General features: G+C 42.3%; 1 protein-coding gene across 2 annotated transcripts in view; it reads left to right on the plus strand.

Annotated features, from left to right (window-relative positions):
• The window catches only part of LOC124786644 (intraflagellar transport protein 88 homolog), a 100952-nt gene that overhangs the window by 52112 nt on the left and 24700 nt on the right, over positions 1-24140 (plus strand). For both annotated transcript variants that reach the window (XM_047254281.1, XM_047254280.1), the window contains exons 11-14: positions 8546-8732; positions 21465-21612; positions 22919-23030; positions 23108-23342. In XM_047254281.1, the coding sequence (XP_047110237.1) occupies positions 8546-8732; positions 21465-21612; positions 22919-23030; positions 23108-23342 (682 nt within the window). The remainder of the gene's footprint in view (positions 1-8545; positions 8733-21464; positions 21613-22918; positions 23031-23107; positions 23343-24140) is intronic.

A 24140-nucleotide genomic window follows, 5' to 3' on the forward strand; every position in this document is an offset into this window, starting at 1 on the left:
CCTCTTCATCTCCCAGTACCTACTGCAACCTACATCCTTCTGAATCTGCTTAGTGTATTCCTCTCTTGGTCTCCCTCTACGATTTTTACCCTCCATGCTGCCCTCCAAAACTAAACTGGTGATTCCTTGATGCCTCAGAACATGTCCTACCAACCGATCCCTTCTTCTAGTCAAGTTGTGCCACAAACTCCTCTTCTCCCCAATTCTATTCAATACCTCCTCATTAGTTATGTGATCTACCCATCTAATCTTCAGCATTCTTCTGTAGCACCACATTTCGAAAGATTCTATTCTCCTCTTGTCTAAACTATTTATCGTTCATGTTTCACTTCCATACATGGCTACACTCCATACAAATACTTTCAGAAACGACTTCCTGACACTTAAATCAATACTCGATGTTAACAAATTTCTCTTCTTCAGAAACGCTTTCCTTGCCATTGCCAGTCTAAATTTTATATCCTCTCTACTTCGACCATCATCAGTTATTTTGCTCCCCAAATAGCAAAACTCCTTTACTACTTTAAGTGTTTCATTTCCTAATTTAATTCCCTCAGCATCACCCGACTTAATTCGACTACATTCCATTATCCTCGTTTTGCTTTTGTTGATGTTCATCTTATATCCTCCTTTCAAGACACTGTCCATTCCGTTCAACTGCTCTTCCAAGTCCTTTGCTGTCTCTGACAGAATTACAATGTCATCGGTGAACCTCAAAGTTTTTATTTCTTCTCCATGGGCTTTAATACCTACTCCGAACTTTTCTTTTGTTTCCTTTACTGCTTGCTCAATATGCACATTGAATAATATCGGGGATAGGCTACAACCCTGTCTCACTCCGTTCCAACCACTGCTTCCCTTTCATGTCCCTCGACTCTTATAACTGCCATCTGGTTTCTGTACAAATTGTAAATAGCCTTTCACTCCCTGTATTTTATGCCTGCCACCTTCAGAATTTGAAAGAGAGTATTCCAGTCAACATTGTCAAAAGCTTTTTATAAGTCTACAAATGCTAGAAATGTAGGTTTGCCTTTCCTTAATCTTTCTTCTAGCAAGTGTCCTGAAAGGAGGGTATAAGATGAACATCAACAATAGCAATAGAACCACTAATTCAGCTCTTTACACATGTACTGAACCTGTCACAGTTGTTTAATAGGGAATTGTGTCACTTTTAGTTCTTGTGTGTTTTGATATTATGGGCTTATGAGTCATAAATTTTCTTGTTGCATTGACTTTTTCTTTTTGCTCTTGTTTTCTCACTTACTCTTCTTTATTTCTAAAAAACCAATTTTTAATTAACATATTTATCCTCTATGAAGTTTCGATTGTGCCTTGCACTACTAGTCATTTTTGGCATTAGAGTACCTCCCACTCTTTCCTATTTCTCTCTTCTCTTTTGTTGATCACTCACACATGTAGACAATGGTAATCTTTTTGTTGGATCTGGAATTGCTCCTGAATCAAAACAGGTTGCTTAGTAAAGTCAGTTAGACAATGTTTATGAGAGAGAGCTGCCACACTATGAAGCAGACTCCATTGAGAGGCCTCTACTGAACTGAGAAGTGAAAGGTGGAATAATGATATAGGAAAAGTATTAGTGTAACAATTGTTTTATATTGGACAAGAGAAGAGAGTAAATTAAGTTTGGGAAGGTTAGAAGAGTGATGAAAATTTTGGTTTCACTATTTGCTGGCTTTTCCTGATATGAAAAGCTGTATTCAACACACAAGTATACCAGTTTATGGGTAGTTCTGTGTCATTGAGATTTCTGTTGTATTTTATGAGCTGCCTGGCAGATGTACATGCTAGAGAAGACATTTATTTGGTCTCAGTAAGAAAGGATGAGTTGTAGTGCTAAAGTGACCATACAGAGGCACATTGGAGATGTCATAGAACACAGAAATTAAGAGACTACTATAAATGAGCATTGACAAAATAGAAATGTGAAGTATAGTTGATAAAACAGTAAACACAGCTGTGGCACACATTATCCCAAAGAACTCCCGTGTGTAGGAATTTGAAGCTATGTTACATAGCGTCTTATCCTTATAAAGTACCTGTTCTTTGCTGCATCATATTCTTTCTCAAATACTGCCTTCACTTGATACACTAATTTCAAGTCTCACTAAATGTACAAACAATCCTACTACTGTGTGGCACACTGTACCTCATAGTTTGTATCTTAAAGTTGTCAGCCTCACTTTACATTCAGAACCCCATGAGACAAGAGGTATTAACTGACCAGACTTTCTTAACATCTATGACAACTTCAGTCTCACAAAGATCTGCAGTTCATTCTTTGGATTCATTAAATGCAGGAAGAGTATCAGTTGGACAACAGCTACAATAAAAATATAAAACACTGATGGTAATTAATAGAATGCTCGAAATGGCATTATTATCTTTCAGTTAACTGAATTCTGTACCAAAGTAGCAACTTTAATCAACTTCTTTCCACTATTACAAATGTTATCCCAGCACTGTAAATGTATACAAATCACATCATGCTCTCTTTTGTCTGTTAACAAAAGCTCTGCTATTCAGGTCTTCTTCTACATCCTTCCCAATGTTAGAATGCCTCAGTATTTGCCACTCAACCACATTCATCTAATACGGATGGAATGACTGTGTTTTATCTCTGTCCTCTTGACACCACTGAACACACTGCCACTTTCCATCGCTTGTCCAATTTTCTCTCTCCTTCATCAATCCTAGCCTCACCACCCCTCATCCCTTCTTGAAAATCACCCGTTTTCCATTCCCTACTATAAGACTACACAATTGGGTGCCCCAGATTTGTTAATAGCACTCTTCTAGGATTGACATATATCTTCCTCTACAAAACTTTGAAGACACCATCTTGGCCCACACCCTGGCCCTTCTCTTGTTTATGTTCTCCGAACCATGGGTTTGTTCGCAGTAATGGTAAATTTCGTACCCAACTTCCTGATATTATATTAGAGCTCCCATCACTCACTAAGCTCAGGCTGCTAATGACCTTGCAGTTTAGCTCCAAAAACCCCCTCTATTAATCAGTCAATAGCAAAGCTCAGTTTAGCTTTAGCCCAGCTTGTCTGTGAATCCTTTGGAGGAGCTTTCACAACAGGGGCTTATTGTATTGTTGCACTGACACAATATCAGAAGTAACACCAACCAAGTTTTATTCTGCTTCTACATGAAGAGATCCCCAATAACACTGAATGAAGTACAGAGCAGTACAAAGTCTCATAACCATAGAACAAATCAATATACAGTCACATAGGGGAGCAAACAATAAACACATAAACATAAGTTTGGCCAAGGGCTCGGTGCACCCAGCTTATATTTGGCTGATGTCCACATGGCACAGTGCTTGCTGTAGAGTCTGTCCAGTTTGTGAGGGGATCTCTGTAGGCAGCTGTGGAGGCAGTTGTATTACACACTATTTGATTTGGCACACTCACACTATAAGGTTACAACACTCATTCCACTTTGGCCAAAAGTGTTCACAATGCAGATGTCCTTATCTTCATTGGTAGGTGATAACTGCTGGAGCTGGTGTCATATTGTTACAGGAGAACATGGTCTGAACTGCTGTGTGCAGACATGGCTTCCACTTCCCCACAAGAGGCCTTAAGGGAGCACTGGTGATTTGGAGCTGTATCCAAATCCATGTCCAGGAAGGCACTTGGCAATGGAGGCAGCAGAGAAGGCGGCAAAGACAATGGCGACAGAGGCTGTAGAGATGGAGGTGGTCCATCGTTGAGTACTCTGCCCATTGGCAGGGGCACCTAAAGTGAAGATGGCACTTGTGCCACAGGAGATGTGGACTACACCACATGGGCTGGTGCAGAGTCCAAAGGTGGCTATGAGAGTGGAGAGCCCTCTGATACATGGCCGGTCACGCATGGTTGGTCATGCATGGACAGAGTAGGCTGTAATGTCATGACACCAAACCAGCAGAGAAGTTCATTATGAATATGCAGTGACCTCGGCAGCAATGGACTGCTGCCGGTATCCACTTAGTGTACTGGCCAAACCCACAAGCCCAGAAGATGGATCCTGGATGGAATCGCTGTGAGGTGGGCATTGGCCAGAGCAGATGAAGCAGCTTATTGGACTGGCAACAATGAAGCAGCTACGGTTGCTAACTGGAGTGAACTTGTATGAACTCTAGAACCTATTGAGGGCTTCCTCAGGAGAAGACTGAATGATGTATTTTTCATCTGGGTTTTGAATCTATCTACCATCTGCTCCACTTCTTCATGGATTGGGGATGAAAGGGAAGAGCTGTAATGTGCTGGATGCCATTCTTTGTACAAAAATCTTCAAACTCTTAAGACAGAAACTGCGGGTCATTGTCTATCACAAGTGTATACAGCAGTACTTCTATGGAAAAAATCTTTGAAAAATCTGTGAGTGTAGCTGCTGTGAATGTGGATGAGCAACAAATTAGATAAGGAAATTTTGAGAAAGCATCAACTACTACAAGCCAAAAGGAGTGTAGGAATATACCTGCAGAATCAGCATGAATACATTCCCAGGGGCGCTGTTGGGTGGACCACAGGGAAAGAGAGGCTCGTGGTGCCACATGATGGGTGACACACTGTGGACAGGCTGTCAATGCATGTGATCAATTTCAATACCGGCCCAAAACACACGGCAGAAGGCCAGCAATTTTGGGTGAGAAACACTGCAGTGGTCCAGGTGGAGAAGACATGGACAGGATCACAACCCTGGATGCCGGCACTTCAGTAGTCAACATTAACACACCACCAATAACTGAGAGTCAGTGGCAGAGAGAGCATAATAATTATGCAAAGCATCTTATGCTCGGCCCAGTGTTTATCTGGCCAGCTGTGGTGGGTAAATTCAACAACCTGACATAAGACAGATTGGTCACGACAGCCACTGACGTCCAAAAACTGATAATAAGGAAACCAGCCATTGTGTTTAGAGTTTCAATATCTAAATGAAAGCACAGTACTGAACAAATGCTGGATCAGGGCCCGTCAGCAACAGATCATGAGAATCCGCATTAGCTTGTGCTGTGGGTTGGAAATGAATCTCATAGTTATAGCATGACAAAAACAGAGCCCAGTGTTGCAGGCAATTTTGTCTGGTAAAGATGCTGAAGGACTGAAAAGAGAAACCTGAAGTTTATGATCAGTAATAAAATGAAACTTAGAACTATATAAGAGTGAAATTTTTGGAGTGTGTACACAGCAGGAAGGTCTTCTATTTCTATTTGCAACGAGCACTGTTGTGTTTGATTCAGAGTTTTGGAAGGATGCGAGATAGGGTGTTCGGAAATGTCCACATATTTTAGTGTGAGAATGGCCCCAAGGCCATACTGATGGCGTCTGTGGCCGAAACAAGATGTTGGTCTGGATGGAAAGTACCCAAGCAAGGTGCTGAGTGTAATTTTGACCTTGACAGAGTAAAAGCATGTTCGCAGGCAGATGACAGTAAGTAGGAACATCTTTATTTAAGATGGCTGGACTGGGCCAGTGTGACTGTACATGGAAGAAATTTATGGTAGCACACAATCTTTCTGAGAAAGCCTTGCAACTCTTTGACATCGGTAGAACACTGCAAAGCTTTAATGGCATTGACATGCTGGTGTAAGGGCTTGCCACCAGCAAGCAAGACTTCAAAAACAAGATAGACAATAGGTGGCTGAAAAAATTGTAATTCGTCCAAGTTGCATTTCAAATTGGTGGCCTTTAGCACTGTGAACAGGGTACCAAAGTTCCACAGATTTTCATCTGTTGAGGAACCTGAGACCACAATATCATCCGCAGAGGCCGTGAGTTGCCCCAAAAATCATTGGAAAGTAGCAGGGGCAGTAGCGACACTGAATGGCAGGTGCAGGTATTGATATAACCTGAAGAGGGTATTCCCTACTAGGACAAGTTCAGAGTCATCATCCAGAGGCAGCTGTAAGTAGGCTTCTCCTAAGTCTATTTTGGAAAAATAATGGCCCCCAAAAGCTGTGCCAAGAGTTCATCTGCACAGGGTAAGGGATAGGTATCAATAATAGACTGTGAATTTGTAGACACTATAAAATCACCACAGAGATGAAGGTTACCGTTAGGTTTTTTCAACAATTACCAGCAGAGTAGACCATTCACTAGAGGAGACGAGTGTGACAACACCCAAAGATGTAAATTGATCAAGTTCCAGTTTGACATCTTCTCAGAAAACTATTGGGTCTGGGTGGATACTAAAAAAAAAAAAAAAAAAAAAAAAATGGAGGAGTGGTGTCAGTTTCATTGTGATATGAGCTTTGATATCTGTAGTTCACCCTAAACCTTCCAAAAACAGGGAGGAATACTCTGAACTGGGCCTGTCCAATTGTTGGTATGGAACTTGATCTGATATCAGATGCACTTCATCAGAAATAGAGAACCCAAAAATTTTGAAGGTCTCAAATAAGCTTTCAGTGTTGGCATCATTCACTACCAGAAAGATCAAAGGCCAAACAACTGCTTTGCACTGTGGGGAATATTTTTTGTTTGTTGTAATTCACCAACTAATGAGATACAAGGTACAATGCTGATGATCCAAGCTCCACATAGATTTTAGAATTTAATGCAGTCACTGCTGCACCTGTTTCCACTTGCATTTTTAACATCTTGCCCATCACATGTACGTCAATGTAGGGTTTGTTGGAGCTACCACCACTTGGGAAACACTATTCACATCCATTTTCAGGTTTGGTGAAATAGGTCGAATCTTCCATGTAGATGCAATATGTCTCTTTTCTTACAACGGTTGCATATCACCCAACACTTTGGGAACATAGCGTGCTCATGTTGAACAAAACTGCATGGGTAAGACAGAAGAGCATGCAGCTGCTGTTGTGATGCTGACTGCTGCTGATGCTGCTTAGCACAGAGGCAGTAGTTGTGTGGCTGCAATGTCTCCTTTACCACATGAACCAACTGACAGCAGCAGAGGAGGAGAGGAAGCAATGGTGGCTACTTCGCACCATGTTTCTGTCTGATTTCCTGCTGCCTAGATACTGCAAAAGATGCAGAAATGTTCAGAACATCTGTGAGAGAGGGACTTTCACATTGTAAAGAATGTTCATGAACTTCCCTAAGCAGCATATAGCATCACAAACCACTAAATCAGCATATGAGTTCCCATGGGCCTCAGTAACAAACTGCCAACGACAACTGAGCCCATGAAGTTCTGCTGCCCAAACTCTGTATGACTGTTGTGACCACTTTTGACAATGGTAAAACTCAATGTGAGCAGCAATAACATGACGAGTAAGTTTGCAATGATAATTAGAGAGAAATTGACATATTTTATCAAAAGAGAGACTATCAGGTTCATGAAGAGGAGCTAGCTCGCACAAAAGATGAGAAATCCATGACAAAAATATATCCTTACATATATTGGGGTTGGCAACTCTAAAAGCTTGTAAAGGTTGCTGAAGGCATTTTTCATAAGCGTTCCAATCTTCCACGGAATCATTGTATGGAGTATGGAATATTGAGATGACAGCTAATGTGTTGTGTACTGGTGATGGAACTCCATTGTATGATTGCAGTGTAATGTCTTCTGTTCTCTTAGCTGACTGGATGGTCTCATATTCTGATGTTATGTGTACACTGTGAAAACCCTGGTGAATACCCTGGTGCAGGGGTTTGTCAATCAGGGAAAGATCTCTAGTATTCCGTCACAGCTGCAAGGACACTGCCATTACAGTACCTGTACATAAACAGCATGTCTGCGTATTCTGCATGGTAAGTGTATGCAGCATGTTGGTATTCACAGATACAGTGGACTTGCTCAATTTAATAACACTCAGGCACGACACACACACAGCCTCACAACTGATTATTGATCCAACCCATTATTGAACACTGGGTACTCTTGCAGCTGTTGCTTTGGTGTGACATCACAGTGCTGCCATCTGTTGGAGAACCCCCACACCTCTTGTAGAATGGATTTATCTGTCCCACTATTATTCTGTTCACCACATTGCCTACACGACAGTGATATACACACTTGTCTTCATACTCATTGTGTCCGCAGCTCATGGTCGTGTGGTAGCATTCTCGCTTCCCACGCCTGGGTTCCCGGGTTCGATTCCTGGCGGGGTCAGGGATTTTCTCTGCCTCATGATGACTGGGTGTTGTGTGCTGTCCTTAGGTTAGTTAAGTTTAAGTAGTTCTAAGTTCTAGGGGACTGATGACCATAGCTGTTAAGTCCCATAGTGCTCAGAGCCATACTCATTGATGGATGTGCATAGTCGTCAACCTGTTCCAGACCTGAAAAGATCAAAAATTGAACACAGAACTCTTCATACAACTCTTTTGGTTTATTTTCACACGTAGAAGCACCTCACAAATTGACATTCTTCCTGAACACACACACACACACACACACACACACACACACACACACACACACAATCTTTGGTTGGAATATGAATTTGACTTATTTCAGGTTGAGTAATAAGTATTATTAAGTTTTAAAATATCTCCTTTCCACATTGTTGCAGTTCAGTATGAATATTGCTTCTATGTAACACCTACCTCTTTTACAGCAAGGTGATGTTGAACTGGCTGAGAAATGTGCCGAAAAAGCTCGTGAAGCTGACAGCTATAATTCTGCTGCTTTTGTAAATCTTGGCAATTGCAGCTTGTCCAAAGGAGATGCAGATACTGCAAAGGAGCTCTACATATGTGCTCTTGAAAATGATGCATCATGTGTGGAAGCTCTTTACAATCTTGGTTAGTATAACTGCTTAAATTCTTAAATTATAAGTGGACAAAGAAAGTTTCCAGATTTAGTGTTCATTTAGTAATGAGGAAAAACCAGGAAGGCTTGTCTTCTTCCACCTCTTCATACTGATTCTTGGTACATATTTAATCTTTTGCCCCTGTAAACACTGTCTTCCAAATAAAGATTTTCTGACCAAGAAACCCTTCAAGTTCTCCACATTCTGCTGAAGTTTCTCTTACCAGTGACACACCTGTTAATCAGTTACTTCTTCTGTTATACTTGTGGAGCCAGTGAAGTAAAATTAAATTTACATCCTCAAAACACATGAGTACCTCCAGTACACCATCAGTGATCATGAGTTTCTTTTGTTGGCAGCTTCAGAGATATAGTAGTAGGAAAGTAACCTTTACAGTAGACTGTTCCACCTTGAATGCCTACCTGCATGCACCTGAGTGCCCACAGGGTGGGTGAACAGCTAACATGCAGGCCATCAGGCAGCCAGGCCATAGCTTAAGTGATTGTCCTACCCTGGCCAAGCATTCACAAGTGCCAGGTGCGCTTACCGTATTTACTCGAATGTAAGCCACACCTGAAAAATGAGACTTGAAATCAAGGGGGGGAAAAAAAAATTCCCGAATCTAAGCCACACCTGAAATTTGAGACTCTAAATGGCAAGGGAAGAGTACAGTTTTAGGCCGTACCTCCAAATCGAAACAAAGTTGGTCCATTGTAATATGAGACACAATTTAGGTCGAATGAATGATGATACAGCTACAGTAGTTTGGTTCGAGTCGTAAGCTTAGCAGTTAAGCTTTACCAGGTAGCCATTGCTATGCATTAGGCGCTCCGTCCATATTTATATGGGTACCCTTCCTTTTTCACGTGCTTCGTCTGTTTTGAATTGAGTGCTTATTTTTCTTTGATCTGATAAGTGCCATTCTCTTTGTTATAGGTGTTTACGTCACTCTATGCTGAAAATGCATTATTGTACTGTGTCATGCATTCTTTGTCGCATTCTGATAATGAGTGTCTACAACCTGTTGCTGCTTGCGGCATGGCTTGCTTTTGTGCGCGCTACTGCCGCTTACAATGAAAAAGAGAGATATTGTCTCATTAGCGAAACGATGGCAAGAGACTGCTATTTGTTGTTACTTACAATGCTGCTTTCTTTGCTAATGATCAACAAGTACCAAATAATAGACTGCATATGATAGAAGATGTTCTGAACGAGAGTTTAGCGAAAATGTTTCTCCGTTTGAAAATCTTTGCAGACGCCTCTTTAGTACATTACATTCTGCACAGAAATTAGAGTCATCTTAGACTTAAAAATCTAGTCAATTACCATGCTTCATTTCTGACTGTATCACTATTAGGCATAAGAATAATACGAATATAAACATGACATGATATGTATATTCTTCCGTGTTTCCTGTTGTCTCACTCTAGTTTCATAGTTTATTAGGCAGACAGGATTTAAATGAGATAGCAGCAAACACGAAAGAATACATGGCAAAATGTTGATATTCGTATTATTTGTATGATGAAGAGAATACTGCATGTGATTCACAATTCATAAAAGCTCCTATTAGCAACCATCTCTTCTCACAGGTAGGAAAAAATTCAGAACGTAGAGTTGACCATGTTGACAAACATCCCAAACAGTCTTGCCAGTCGGATTTTCGTAGTACACTAAAATGCTGCTACATTCGAAGATGAAGAATGTGGAATTTGTATTTACTTCGTTGGATAATGTATGAAAATGCAATGGTCGAAACTCGGGGTGGAGAAAAAATCTCATCTTCCACCTTTTTTAATTTATTTACTGACACAGAGGTTTTGGCGCCAGTATTTATCTTTGTGCCTGCAAAGCGTGCCTGTGTAGTGCTACTTATATCCGACGGCAGAAGTTAGTTGCAGCGGCACCTACCAACATTTTTTAGAAATTCTGCTTACTTTGCACTCGATTCTAAGCTGCAGGCAGTTTTTTGGATTACAAAAACCGGAAAAAAAGTGCGGCTTAGATTCGAGTAAATACAGTATGCAGAATATACGAGGGTGAGCCCAAAAGTAAGGTCTCCTATTTTTTTATAAGTACATAGACCTGTTTATGTCTACAATGGTTTACATCAGTTTACAGCTTGAACATTTAGCTATTTTTTGACATAATCACCATTTCTGTCGACGCATTTTTGTAGACACTATGGCAGTTTTTGTATACTCATGTCATACCAGCTCGCCGCCATGCTGTTCAGAAAATTATGAACCTCTTCTTTCACCTCGTCGTCGGAGCTAAATCACTGCGACCACAATTAACACTGACAGGTACTGTGAGACTCTTAAAAAACTCAAATGGGAAATTCAGGACTGGAGAAGAGGAATGTTGAGCTAGGGCGTACACATCCTCCATGACAACGCTTGCCCACATATTGCTCGGCAAACTGTTTCAATGGAACATAATCACCAACCCATCCTATAATCTTGAATGGCACCCAGTGACTATCACCTGTTCCCTACGTTAAAAGAACATTTGCCTTGAAAGCAATTCAGCTCCGATGATGAGGTGAAAGAAGAGGTTCATAACTTTCTGAACAGCATGGTGGCGAGCTGGTATGACATGAGTATACAAAAACTGCTACAGTGTCTACAAAAATGCGCCAACAGAAATGGTGATTATGTTGTAGAAGTAAACAGGTCTATGTACTTATAAAAAAAAAAAAAATAGGAGCCCTTACTTTTGGTATTAGCCTCATATGTCTTTACCAACTGTGTCTGCCCAGTAGGTGAGCTATGAGGCTCTCCTGGGTGCCTATGCCACATGGTGCAGCACTGGAAAAGCATTCTCTATAGTGTTAAGTGCCTAAGACAGTGGATTGTTCAGCCAGTTGCGTGACAGAACAGTTGTCCTATGAAAGCATTAAAATTCACCACTTTTGTCATAGGTAATTGAAATCATGTGAGTGAAATATATGTGTGATTATATATATTAAATGAGTTAGTGCTTTCTTTGTCTTTAGTAACTAGTCTTCAGTTGGTTTGAAAACCCCTCCTGAGGACACCACATTACCATAGGCCCCTTCAGTGTTGGATGGAAGGGTTTGTGTTCCTCAGTGACACTGGAGCCTATGTCAGAAGTAGTATAGCTGCTGCCAGGACCACCCATACCTGACAAGTCTCAGCAGAGAGGCATTGCAAAGAGTGTTTCACAAGTTAGGGAAGGATGGACTGTTTTTTTTTTTTCCTCAGAGCACTCTGGCAGCAGTGGTTGGGTATAAGCACAATGACCCCACATTTCCTGAGCTGGGGACAGACCAGTGCAGCCAGACTTCTTCTGCCATAAACGTTGAATATACTTCTGAGAACATCATTAGGCATGATGGAGGAGCTTTGTGTATTTCACAGAAGAGGAAAAACTTGGCTTTACCACATGGTCTGGGAGGAGGAGGAGGAGGAGGAGGGGGGGGGGGGGGGAGGTCCTGCAACTCCAAGGTGTACTGATGGGACAAATGGCTGTTGAGGTAAAACAGTCTGTGGCAGGCAGTCTCTGTGCACCTACCATCACAAGACAGCACATAGGACATTGCCCACTGACACACTGTCTCCTCTTCTGGCAGAGGAGCAAGTTTCTGGTGTGCCATTTTCATTTCAGCAGGTTTGGCTATTTGTGTTTGATATACAGATGTAAGGGCAATCTTCGGTTTGACTGGAGACCTGCCCACCATCCTTGCAACACGAACAACAGTGTAACATAGATTCTGAAATTTTTTGAACTGTCGGATCTCATCCCTAAAGTGCAGGAGAGGGGAGGTCAGTGTGATCGGAATCTATAGCATGCCCGGAAAGTTTAGCATTCTTATTAGTCGATTTTCACTCTTTTAGTTGTATCATGGTGGTTATATTTTATAATTGATAGGTGGACTTTAATTCACTTTAAACAACTCTATTTGTGTGGACAGCCTTTGTCTCCCCACCATGAGAATGCCATGCTGACACTTTATAAGAGCACTGATGACCATGCTGTTGAGTGCCCCACATCCACCACCACGAACACCACCACCACCAGCACCACCACCACTGTAGTAGCCACCAGAAAGATCGCGGGAGGCGCACATTGGCACGGCGCGTCACGGATGGTAGTTGCCGCAAGTAGAGTCCCGTCCACCAGAGGGCACGCGAGAATTCGGACGCGACCTCTGCTGGCATGACAACAACAACAACAACAACAACAACAACTCTGGCAGTTAACATCGGGCATGCCTAGGACACAGTCCCGGTCTACACTAAGTAAAATGCGACGTAAACGTGAACAGTGTTACTACACAATTGGCGACGAGTAGGGTCGTTCTTTCGCGTGTTGCGTCGTTGTTCCAGTTTCGCAGCTTCTCCACGGCATGGAGGATTTGGTGCGAGTTTTGGTTGCGCAGCAGACGGAACTCATGGCCACCATGAAACAAGTGCTTCCGGCGTTGCTCTCCACGCCGTCTGCTCCGGCGCCGTTCCCTCCTCCCTTTCCCCCGTATGACGAGACGGCGGAGGATTGGGACGCATATGAACATCGCCTTCGGCAGCATTTCCAGGCGTTTCATTTTGCCGATGCGGAGGTATGTCGTGCTCTCTTCTTGTCTTGGATATCTCCCTCGCTGTATCAAGTTTTGCGGCAGCTAGCGCCGTTGCAGGAACCCTCGTCCTTGTCTTTTGACGCATTGTGTTCATTGCTGTCTTCATATTATCGCCGCCGCACGCATGTTGTGGCGGCTAGGGTCGAGTTCTATCAATGCAAGAAACAGCCCCATCAGTCTTACCGGGCATGGGCCGCTACCCTGCACGGTCTTAGTCGCAAGTGTCATTTTGTCACGGAGCAGTCGCGAGAGTCATACGCCCACGTTATGGTACGCGACGTCATTGTTTGCTCGGCCCCTGATAGGGAGGTCCGGCAAAGGGCCCTGCAGTTAGAAAACCCTTCCCTCGAGGAAGTCCTGTCCATTGCTCAATCGTATGAAGTCTCTCACGCAGCAGGTCAACAGCTGGAAGCGTGGTGCGACGTCGCGTAGGTTCAGGGCGGCGCGGCCGCGTCCACTGTGTCAGGGGTGGATGACGTGCGAGCGGTACAATCTGGCCATTACGGCCGCTCCCGCATGGTGCGTAAACAGAATTCCGGCCGTTGGCCCCTGTTGCCGTCCTGTTCGTCGTGCTATATACATCATGATCGGTCAGAGTGCCCCCAGCATTGGGCCGTTTGTCGCAAATGTAATAGAAAAGGTCACATTGCTAAAGTTTGCCGCTCAGCCTCAAAAGAATCGAAGGAAGCAGGTACAGAGGACATGGACGCTGACATTCAGGAAGTTTCATCGGGCCAGGCTCCCGATGCATCGGCACGCAAACTCTTTATCGAGGTGTCGGTTCGGTCACGCCGGTTACAACTGCAAGTCGATACGGGCGCGGCAGTTTCGTTGTTGAATGCACAAACTTATTCCGACCTTGGATCGCCCCCGTTGGCGCCAGTTTACCGGGGTCTACGCGGTTATGGTAAACAGTTCATTCCCCTACTGGGTCAATTCACTACCGACGTGACTTACAAATCAGTCACTCGGCCTATTACTTTTATTGTTGTCAGTGATGCGAGCTCAGCTAACCTTTTTAGCCTGGATGCCTTTCAAGCTTTCGGTTTTTCTATCGCTGACACCTTACAGTTGGTCTCCGAAGACGTTCCCTATCAATCATTGGAATCTTTGATCTCTGACTTTCCAGATATTTTTGAGGAGGGCCTGGGGCGTGTTTCAGATTTTGAAGCTCACTTAACGTTGAAGGCGTCGGCTCGCCCGCGTTTTCTACGCGCGAGGCAGATCCGCTTGGCTCTCTGCCCTCAGGTAACGGAAGAGCTAGACCGGCTGACAGCCCTAGGGGTCGTTCTTCCCATTTCTTCCAGTGAGTGGGCTTCGCCCCTCGTTATGGTAAGGAAGCCCTCGGGAAAATTACATCTTTGTGGCGATTTCAAGGCCACCATTAATTCCCAATTGGTGGTGGACACCTATCCTTTGCCTCGTGCTGATGAATTGTTCTCCTCTGTGGCGGGAGGCCAATATTTTTCGAAAATCGATCTGTCGGAGGCTTATCATCAGATACCACTTGATGAGGACTCCAAATGGTTGGCGGTCGTCAACACCCCGTTTGGCCTTTACCAATACCAGCGGTTGGCCTTTGGAATATCCAGTGCCCCGGCGATATTCCAGCGTTATCTTGAGCATGTCACGTCGACAATTCCTCATTGTATTAATTACCTGGATGACATAATTGTCACAGGCCGCAGCACGAAGGAACACTTGCACAACCTTCGCACCCTCTTTCTCAAATTCAGGTCTGTGGGCTTGCGTTGCAACCTGCATAAGTCAACCTTCTTTCAACCATCCATTGAGTATGTGGGCTACACCATCTCTCGGTACGGTATCCAACCTTCCTCGGCCAGCTTCGCTGAAAAGTTACAACCTTTTTTAGGCAAGATAGCCTATTACCACCGGTTCATTTCCAGGGCTTCCACTATAGCCCACCCCCTGTACTGCCTTCTGCGCAAGGGTGTTCCTTTTGATTGTTGATTGGTCGCCTGCATGGGAGCAAGCGTTCACCTCGTTGAAGGGCCTCCTCACGTCAGCCCCTTGTTTGGCTACTTTTGATCCCCATAAGCCATTGGTCCTGGCTACAGATGCTTCGCAGTATGGGGTGGGGGCAGTCCTGGCCCATCGCAGCGCAGATGGTTCCGAGCAACCACTGGCGTTTGCGTCTAAAACGCTTAGTCCCGCGCAGGCCCATTACTCCCAGGTGGAAAAAGAGGCTTTGGCCATTGTCTACGCTGTTACCAAGTTTCACCCTTTCTTGTATGGCATGAAGTTTCAGTTAATCACTGACCATAAGCCGTTAATATCGTTATTTGGCCCCGCCTCTCAGATTCCGGATAGGGCGGCCCACAGACTACAGCGCTGGGCCTTGTTCCTCTCTAAGTACCATTATGACATTCATTTTCGCCCTACAGGACAGCATGCCAACGCCGATGCTCTTTCCCGTCTTCCGGTGGCCCTGGATCCTACGTTCGATCGAGAGGAGATTATGTGTTTTCATTTGGATGTGGCGTCCCGCCAAGCGGTTGATGGCTTCCCGATCACCAGTTCTCGAGTAGCCAGGGAAACGGCAGCTGACCTGGTTCTCCGGCAAGTAGTTCGCCTCATTCAGCAGGGGTGGTCATCCCGCCCTCCGGGCCGGGCCTCGGACCCTCTTCGTAATTATTTTCTTCTACGGGACCGCCTCTCGGTCTTGGAAGGCGTTTCCTTCTGGCTACCGATGATACAGCTCCTCGCGTGGTTGTTCCTGCAAGTTTACGACGGGAGGTCCTCACGTTATTACATGCGGGGCACTGGGGTGTTTCCCGTACTAAAACCTTGGCTCGCAGACATGTGTACTGGCCCGGTATTGACAGAGAACTTGAGCACTTGGTGGCCGCCTGTTCCCAGTGTGCGAGCCAACAAGCATCTCCCAGGGCAGCGTTCTCTTCATGGCCGCCGGCAACCCAAGCATGGGAACGTGTTCACATCGATTTTGCGGGCCCGTTTCTCAACGGTTTTTGGCTCATTGTCATTGATGCTTATTCCCAATTCCCATATGTGGTTCGCTGCTCCTCAACCACTTCAGAAGTTGCAATCCAGCCACTAGCAAAAGTCTTTTCTGTGGAAGGTCTGCCAATCACCCTGGTCTCGGACAATGGACCGCAGTTTATTTCGCAGACCTTCCAGGATTTTTGTAGGCGCTTCGGTATTCGGCACGTTTGCTCTCCCCCCTTCCATCCACAATCGAATGGGGAAGCCGAGCGCATGGTGCGCACATTTAAGATGCAGATGACAAAGTATGTGCACGAATTTCCTGCGGAGGAAGCATTGACGTTTTTCTTGACGGCATACCGGACCGCACCAATGGGAGAACGCAGCCTCGCAGAGCTCCTCCATGGGCGTCAACCTAGGACTCTGCTGCATCTCCTCCGGCCTGGCCCTCGCCAGTCTTCACAAAACGGAGTACCTGGCTTTCCACTGGGTATGTCGGTCTGGGCCCGTGGGTTTGGTCGCAATCCACGTTGGATACCAGCAGTGGTCCTGCGCTGAAATGGCGGCCGGCTCTATACCTTGCAGGTGGGGGACCGGGTGGTACGTCGTCACCAAAATCAGCTGCGTCCACGTTCGGGCTCCCACCCTCCGCCCTCTCGGACACCGGCTTCCCCATTGCCGGCACCTGTGTTGGTTTCACAGGGGACGTTGCCTCCTCTCCCCGCTGTGCCTCTGCCGCACTGCGATGGTTCTCAGCCTTGGCAGCCTCCAGTAGCTCCAGCACCGGCATCGCCATCGTTCGAGATGCCCCAGCGAGAGCTGGCCCCCCTAGCAGGCCCGGTTTCTCAGGAGGTTGGTTCACCTGTGGTCGTCCCTTCCCCTTCGTCCCCGCCACTGGGTCTTGCCCCTCCCGGGGTGGAACAGGATCTGGAGTTCGACAGCTTGTCGCCCGTTCTGTCCTGGGCTCCGGTTGTGGGACGACGGGGGCCTCTTCCTGTGGGTCACTTCCAGCCGTATTCGAAGGTTCCGGCTCGAGGGTTGGCAGATCGCCTCCACTCCGGCCATCCAATGGATGTGGAGGTCATCGCTCCTGCCCGACGCTCCACCTTCTGATGCAGTGGATCACAGTGGCTTCACCCCCCGAAGGAGGAGGAGTGTAGTAGCCACCAGAAAGATCGCGGGAAGCGCACATTGGCACGGCGCGTCACAGATGGTAGTTGCCGCAAGTAGAGTCCCGTCCACCAGAGGGCACGCGAGAATTCGGACGCGACCTCTGCCGGCATGACAACAACAACAACAACAACTCCGGCAGCATGGGCCGTGCCCAGTCAGTTAAAATCGGGCATGCCTAGGACACAGTCCCGGTCTACGCTAAGTGAAGTGCGACGTAAACGTGAACAGTGTTACTACAACCACCATGATTATTCTGGCAATTTTACATTGTCCAGTATGATTTTATTCTATTTTCTGCCCAGAAGGATAATCTTTAGTGTCAGATTGTTGGATTACTCTCTTCACCATTTCCAGAGTTTTACATTAATGTATAGTGGACGTCTCCTTACCCTTTCATTTCCTCTGTGTGTATTGTTTTCCTCTTTTGGGTGTATGTGCTTATAGCTATGAAATCACAGATTGTTGCTTACATTTATAGGGTGTAGAATAATAACTGCTCCTAGTCACAGTAAAATGTCATTTCATTTAATACATGACTAGTTTTTGGTTTGTGCCCATCTTCAGGTGGTTTATAATCAGTTACATGTTTCCATACTCTATGTTGGAGATCAGTATAGCTGGAGTATCCATATCATTTCCACGTTACATTTATCACATTTTTACAAAAATATTTCTGTTTTTTGCAAGTTAATTGAATATTAGTCACCTTGGTAATTATTCGTTCTTCCGTATTATGTCTTTGATACAGTAGTGGCACTTTAGATGTTAGTAGCTTCAAAAGCACATGCACTCACATCATCCACTGTGTTTATGTAGTAAAGTATGTAAACACATTGGATGTTGTGATTGCATGTGCTTCTGAAGTTAACTAACATCTAAAGTGACACCACTGTATAAAAGGCGTAATGTGGAAGTATCAATAATTACCATGGTGACTAATATAAAATTAATGTGTAAAAACTCAAAATATTTTTGTTAAAAAACATGATAAATATAATGTGAAAATGATATGGATACTCCAGCTATATTGATTTCCACCTCTGAGTATGGAAACGTGTAAATGAATTTAAATTACTTGAAGATGGGCATAAGACTGAAATCAGTTGTATATAAAATTAAATTGACTTCCATTGTGAATAGTAGTGATTATTATTCTACAACCTATAAAGGAACAGTCATGGGGTTCAGCTGAATTCATTGTGGATAAAATTCATATTGCTTACATTTACCATACTTCATGTCCACATGTAATGGAATCTGTTCTTTGTTTAACAGCTATGCTCATGCCACACAAGACAGAGACACTGAATATTGTGTAACTAGCAACTAGACATCTTTAGTAACCATAAAATCTCATGTACACAATATCAGAAGTAACACCAACCAAGTTTAATTCTACTTCCACATGAAGACATCCCCAATAACACTGAATGAAGTATAGAATGGTACAAAGTCTCTTAATCATAGAACACATCAATATACATTTAGTGATCACTTATTGACACAGGGGTGTTTCGATATCTACTATCTGGTAGAAGTGGATACGGAAAATTGATTATCATTCTTATATACAGGTGCTTATTCGTTGATGACTTGTTAATAAATGGTAAAGGATCTAAAGGATCTAAGAGACACATCACACAGAGGTTAATGCCTATAAATTTGCTCATCTAAATGGGAGTAAGTGCTTCTTGTTGAAATGTAGCAATAGTAAACTTAGGCATAAATAAATTTTTTGTTGGATTTTGCTTTAGAAAAGGATATTTGCAAATAGTTAAACAATACCAACTGTATGGTGCTGTACATAATAACCTCTCTAAGCCATCTGACAAATTATACAAATATTACCAGAATATATTGTATTTGAGAAATAACTTCAGTAAGTAAATATCGCCTTAAAAAGGAAAAGAAAAATTATTTTATAATGTAGCTTCTTATTCCTAAAAGAAAAAGTCTTTTCGTTGTTGCACTCAAAGATTATTTAGATGTAGCTGAGGGAATTGCTGGACACAGCAGAAATATTCTGCTAAAGTGTTAACACTGATGTAGCTGGTGTGGATGAGGAGCTGCAGTGGGCACGATATTTAAGCAAATCTCAGACAGTGAGAAATGAGCCATATATCCCAGTTTTGATTGATGTGCACATGCACATTATAAATAAGTGCAAGCATTATTTGTCAATATTGCAGACATTTTTCTGTCAAAATGAGTCAACAGAAAGTGTGGAAGGAATTGATGTGGTTCTGCATTTCAGCAGCAGTTTTGTTTGATGATAAAATTAATATCATTGTTTATGAAAACATTTTGGGCAATTACATGTTTTCTGCACCATGACAACTGTCTGACCTTGTGAGTGCCAGCATATCTTCTTGACCAATACAAGAACTTTTACTTTTTGGTTTGAAGAACGTATAGTGTTTCCTGGAATGATCTCAAAATCGTGACCAGAGCTCTATCGGACATCATTAGGACGAACTAGAGCGTTGAATGCAGCAGATCAATTCATCCAAAAGCTGAGCAACAACTATTCACAAATTTTTCTTTAGGGAGGAAGGATACAGATTCCTCATTTGCTGTATGAGAAATCATAGTAAAGTGTTTCCTGAAAATTCCAGGGAAGAAATATGACATTATCTTGATTGCACTTACAACACTCAGTTAAGTGTTTGGGTGCGCGCGCGCGCGCGCGCGCCCACACACACACACACACACACACACACACACAGGATGATTCAGGAGAAATGTCATATAATTTGGAAAGTAATTATACATGTGAAAATAAACCAAAAAAGCCCTATGAACATGTGTCTGATTTTCGATTGTTATGGAACTGGATAGAGTTGATGACCACACACATCGGTGAATGTTTATGAAGACAAATATGAATATTATTTTTATACTGTGTGCTAACTGTGAGTTGGCCAATTGGCTCTGTAGGCCTGAGTCAGTAGAAGTCAGAAGACTTTGGCCGGTAGCCATTTGTACTGTGTGAGATAACAATTGTTGCCTGCTGTATTGTTGTTTTGTACTTCACTGTTCTCACTGTTTACATATGATAAAAGTACATAATTGTTGTAGTTAGGATGTTTATTAAAAATGTTGTTACATATGACAATTTCAGTTCAGGTTACAAACAAAATTAAGTGATCTTTATCTTTGTGAATGACTTCTGCTTTCATGGAAACATATAGCACTGGCAAGGCTCCTGCTCTGCAGGAGGAAGATGGGGCTTTATTTATCAATGGATTTAAGACTGTATAGTGTAAAAAAGATATTGGGACATTCTTTAATTACTACACACATATCTTGAATATTTTTACATACATCATTTTAGCAAAAAGTTATATTACACAATATTTTATTACTTTGACACTTAACAAAAACAATCTTAATTGGTGCTACAGTGTTTTTTATGCTCCCTTGCTGTATATAAAAACAAAACTGTAGCACCAGTTAACATTGTTTTTGTAAAGTATATAGGGTAATAAAATATTATGTAATATTACTTTTCGCTAAAATGATCTGTGTACAACAAATTCAAGAAAAAGGGTATAATAATTAAGCAATGGCCCAATATAATTTGTAAACTGTACAGTCCTAGTTTCACAGGATCAATAAGTGAGTAAATAAATAAATAAACCCCTGCTTGGGGGTACTTTCAGCAGTGCAGGCACTCTACCTGTGCTTCATGGTTCCATGAAAGCAGAAATCATGAACATAGCTAAAGATCGCTTAAATGTTGTTTGCAATCAGGACTGAAATCATGGCCCTTCATCCTGTGGTGGTTTATGTAGGGGTCAGACTTACTTCGTCCACTCCATCTAGCTTATAGTCAGCACACTGTGTGTAGTACTGACACAGCAGTTGTTTGGTGGATAAATTACAAACACTCTTTCTTTTATTTTGCATTAATTTTTCTAAATTCCACAACATGAAAGGTTTTATGAATAGTATATGTGTAATGATGAATATTCATCTTCTGTTCAGGTTTGGTAAACAAGCAATTAGGATTGTACGATGAAGCTCTGGAATGCTTTTTCAAACTTCAGACAATTGTGAAGCATCATCCACAAGTTCTTTATCAGCTAGCCAATCTCCATGAACTTGTTGGTGATGTCGATCAGGCAACTGAATGGTATGTTAACTACAGATTCTGAATACCTATGTATGTTTTTTGTTTTGAGACAATTATTCGTAATAATCACAAGTAAAAAATTTATTGTGTCGGTTTCAAAGCATCCAGTATTTTAAAAATGAATAGTTGCTCATAATCACAATAGAAATATGTCATTCCACTGTCATGAATAAAAAAAATAAATACTACCAAAAAGGTGGTTTGGCTAAATTTTTAACTAGGTCCATGTAAAATTCAACTTTCTGCAGTTTGTTTTATGAAATTTTCTAAATTACAGGACTAGTGAATCTATTAAATCTTTTGGTATCTCTCAGTTTTCTGATACCTAATAAATGTACTTTTTACCTGTTATGTGTTTGGATTGGTATCCTAATTGACTTTATGCACATGTAAAAGCTTAACATGTGAACTAACTGGTGCCATGTCTGATCATTTTTCCCATTGTTGCATCTTGTTAATCTGCCCGATGGTTTTTCCCCATTTTACAACATTCATGTACTCCAATGTCATGATTGTTAAAGAAAAATAAACAATGACATTGTTTAAACAACTGCTCGCTTATATGCTGTAAATGTCTTGTTGAACATACAAAAAACTTAGATAGGAAAATTTAGATTTTGCTTTCACCTTTACTTCTGCTACCTGCTGCCTCGGATTTTAGGGAGAGGATTTTAATGTGCTGCTGGGTGACTGGCTCACCCAGGTTTTAGGTAAGAGGTCCGCCAGTCACGGTTACCTACTTGTTTCACTTTGATTTCTGTTTTTTTTCTTGTGTTTCCTTTCCTTTTTTAGTGTGTGTCTTCTCCTCTTGTTTTGCTCTGTATGTGAGGATTTGGAACTGCATCAGGTCTGTGTCTTTTAGCCGTTCTCCTTGTTCGCTGTCCGTCTTCATCCCTTCACCGCATGTGTTCCTGTTTCTATGCATTTGGGCACTGATGACCATGCTGTTTAGCGCCCAAAAACCTCAAACCGCACACACACACTTCTGCTAATTTCTCAAGTTTTATTTATTTGGTTCTCTATTTTTCATCCTTAATAGACGTGACAGGGAACAAATGAAGAACTAAACAAAAGTGCAAAGCTAAATTTTAATATGTATTATGATTTTTTTTCTGTTTTCATAATAGTGATGAGCTTGCCTCTTTGACACAGCTAAAGGACTTAGAAACAGGGCTGTCCAAAGTACTTAGTATTTTAAAATTTCTGAGTCACAAAAAATTAGTTGCAGATAAAACCCATACTCCACAATCACCAGCATGCAAGTAAATTTGGATTTTTTTTCTTTAATTTCCTCAATTGTTAACAGGTATCTACAACTTATTGGCATTGTGCCCACTGATCCAGGTGTCTTGCAAAAAATGGGAGAAATGTATGACAATGAAGGGGATAAACAGCAAGCCTTTCAATATCATTTTGATGTAAGTATATTTTTCCGTAAGCAGTTGCTCATTCTAACTGTTTGGACACACTTGCTGATGTATTGTACTGTTTGCAGTCATATCGTTATTTTCCATCAAATTTTGAAGTTATCGATTGGCTTGGATCATACTCAGTTGAAATGCAAGTTGCAGAGAAAGCCATAAATTACTTTGAACGAGCAGCACTGATGCAGCCAGATGAAGTAAAGTGGCAGTTGATGGTAGCCTCATGCCATAGACGGAGTGGAAACTATCATCAAGCTCTAAATTTGTACAAGGAAATTCACCACAGATTTCCAGATAATATAGAATGTGAGTTGAACCTTAATAAATTCGATAATGATGTTTGTCTGTCTGTTTATTCAGTGTTATTTGTTTGATTTGCTCATATGGCCACTCATATTGTATTCTTGCAAGGGCACTCAGTAAAACTTTGACAAATCTTTAGAGATGTTGTCAGTATAAAAAGATCTTTTGGCATCCCTAAAGTATCACGTGTCCTCCAAGCAATTACATAGGTTATGAATAGTTACTCACATTGTGTCTAAGTAAGCTTTTTTTTACTCTCTTACTTCATTGTTTGAGTGAAGTTGTCCATATTGGTGGCATGTTTCAAAAATGCTTAATTGCAACTGAAGGTGTTCACTGTGAAATAAATGTGTAATGTGAACACAAATATTTTACTAAAATGGAAAATGATTGTAGAAAATTACATTCATACATCCATATTAAGGAAGTAAACTCATTACTTTTGATGTAGGCATTCAATTTTTGAAGATACTGTTTATGATAGATATGAGAATATTGCTACATCTGAGTGAATTATTTATAATATACTCATTCTTTTAGTGAATATTCACAAAAGGCATTAAAATTCATAAATGTTATAGTAATAACTCCACAAACAGCTGTATCTTTAACCAATTTGACTAAGGCTTATAGCCACATCAGGAGCACATCCAAACAATAAAAAATGACAGTTACTGCAGCCCTGTATATCAAAGTAAACAAACAGCTGCCGATATGATATCCTCGGAGTGGTGAAGCAATTTAAATCACCTAATAAAAGCAAGTCTTCCAGTCCAGACTGTATACCAGATAGGTTCCTTT

Source organism: Schistocerca piceifrons, chromosome 1, assembly GCF_021461385.2.
Source record: "Schistocerca piceifrons isolate TAMUIC-IGC-003096 chromosome 1, iqSchPice1.1, whole genome shotgun sequence".
Lineage (NCBI taxonomy): Eukaryota > Metazoa > Arthropoda > Insecta > Orthoptera > Acrididae > Schistocerca > Schistocerca piceifrons.